This window comes from Quercus suber, unplaced genomic scaffold (genome assembly GCF_002906115.3).
Source record: "Quercus suber isolate HL8 unplaced genomic scaffold, Cork oak 2.0 scaffold_429, whole genome shotgun sequence".
Lineage (NCBI taxonomy): Eukaryota > Viridiplantae > Streptophyta > Magnoliopsida > Fagales > Fagaceae > Quercus > Quercus suber.
Window position 1 is genome coordinate 339,676 of NW_027069880.1, and position 2,352 is coordinate 342,027.

The 2,352-nt window shown below is 34.1% G+C and overlaps 1 protein-coding gene across 1 annotated transcript; it reads left to right on the plus strand.

The window, feature by feature from the left end:
* The first annotated feature begins 1,164 nt into the window (after positions 1–1,164).
* LOC111992572 (F-box/kelch-repeat protein At3g06240) lies at positions 1,165–1,965 on the plus strand. Its single transcript, XM_024024449.1, has one exon. It carries the CDS (start codon positions 1,165–1,167, stop codon positions 1,963–1,965), a length of 801 nt encoding a protein of 266 aa, XP_023880217.1.
* The last annotated feature ends 387 nt before the right edge of the window (positions 1,966–2,352 follow it).

Genomic DNA, 2,352 nt, shown 5'->3' on the forward strand with positions numbered 1-2,352 from the left:
TTTATATATATCACACGTGTGTGAAATATATTCAAATAGAGAGTACAAATTTTAAGAAAAAAAAAAGTTTATTTGGTAATTTTTTTTTTGAATTTTGTTAAATTACAATTTTAACCTTATTTTTATTTTTTAAAAATATTGATTATCTAATTATATTAAACCTATTTTTGACATTTTACAAGCCATAACTAGGTTTCACTTCCATACAGACTCGTTACCTATGCAATTCTATTCTATATATAAACAAAGACTAACCCCTTAAAACCTTCCTCTCCCACACTCATAAAAAATAAAAAGGCAGAGAGAGTTACACTATTCTTCATTTTCTCTATCTTCCTTAATATCACTCCCAAAAATCTCACTGCAAATTCCCCCTGTTTAACACTAAATAAAATCCCAGAAAAACTTTCCCAGCAAAAATCAAAAGCAGTGGAGCAAAAACCAGAAAATCCAGCCAACTCAAGGGTAAATCCAAAATCCTTCTACATTTCTCTTTTCTTTTTTGGTTCCTGTTTCTTAAATTACATCACAAATCACACGCTTTGTTTAATGAATTTCGATAGGCATGAGGCTGCTGTTTGGCACTTCGGCTAAGTGGGTCGGATCAGTCCAACCCGTAAAAAATTTGAACCATTACCCAATCGGCCCCCATAGTTCTTAGACCCAACCCGTAAAAAATTTGAACCATTATCTTAATTCGAAATGTTCCTTTTGATTTTTGGGTGCGTTGTGTACAACAGAATACAACGAATAGATCATACTTTCAACTTTGTACTTTCTAGTTACCAGAAAATAATTTCTTCCTAAAATATTATATATATTTAATTTTCTTCCTCTATTCGTCTAAAATCCTTCCATCCAAGACCAAACAGTTTCTCATCTATGTGTTTGTTGATCATTCATTTTCCTCTGTGTAACCCAGGAAATTAAAGGAAGAAAAGCAATGTTTACAACTAATGAAGTACTGCTTGAAGACTTGGTTTTACAAATTTTGCTATGGTTGCCGGTGGTGACTTTAATACGATTCAAGTGTGTCTGTAAATCATGGTATGCTCTCATTAATGGCCAAAACTTCATCACCTCTAACAAGAACAGGAACGCAGGTTTCCTCCTTATCCAACGCCAAAAATCTTTCAATGATCATGTTTTCTCCAAAGCTTCAATATGAATCTCTTGAAATATTGTCAACACAAGCTGTTCCTTCACAACTCAATTAATGGTCTCGTTTGTCCGGATCTTAACGTTCGTGGCTTAGATATTGTTCTATGGAATCCAGCAACAAATGAAACAAAAGTTGTTCCCAAATCCGGTATATCCTACCCCCAAGGTAGAGCCTTAAGTAGAGATATTGGGTTTGGTTTCGACTTCAAAACTAATGACTACAAGGTGGTCAACCTGTTAGAAATCTATGACCCAGATCCTGAATTGTATTTCTATGATATAAATTTCTTTTATGTAGCTGAGGTATATTGCTTAAGTACTGGTTCATGGAGAACAGTAAGTACTTCTGCGCCCGGTTATTTTATAGACTATAGTTATTATAGGACATACACGAAAGGGATGTTTTCTTGGAGTGCAAGTATTGGTGATGATCCTGATTTCTTTCCGGGCATTTTATCATTTGATATGAGCAATGAGATATTCCTAACAACAACATTACCAAATGGCGATTTGGAGGATCCCAATGGTACTTGGAGAATTTTTTTTGTGCTTAATGAATTGGTTTCTCTAGTTACTTTTGGTAAAGATAGAGAACGATTGGAGAATTGTTTTTATTGGTCACTACTTGAATTTGGTGTTAAGGAGTCTTGGAGTAAGCTATTTCCTATTGGACCTCTTATGGGAATTGAAAAACCACTAGGATTTTGGAAGAATGAAAGCTTGTTTTTGAGAAATAATGAAGGGCAACTGCTCTTGTATGATCCCTTGGCTCAAAAAATGACTAATCTTCAAGTTGATGGATGACCGATGCAGATGATTACTTACGTTGAGAGCCAATTTCTCTCAAAGGAGGAAACGATCTTGAGGAACAAGGAAATTCTTAAAAATGGTTCAATACTCATCTATATCTTTGCTGTAAGTGTTTGCAAGCAACACACATGATTATTTACCATATTTTTCTAATAAAGTGTTAATGTTTCCCAGTGATGTCTTTTTTTTTTTTTTAGGGGGGGGGGGGTGGGGGGAAGTAAGTGATGTGTTTTTTGACTGGTATTTTATATCCTTATTTTTATTGAAATAACCAACAAACACAAGCAAGGGGGGAAATAATTTTATGTTTAAGAAAGCATTCATGAAAAAAGAGGGTTCTAGACAGAATTTTTTTAACACAGTACTTTTCCAATTTATACT

Bases quoted from the DNA above. Each gene is read 5' to 3' on its own strand.
- LOC111992572 (XM_024024449.1), top strand. From the start codon at position 1,165: ATGAATCTCTTGAAATATTGTCAACACAAGCTGTTCCTTCACAACTCA.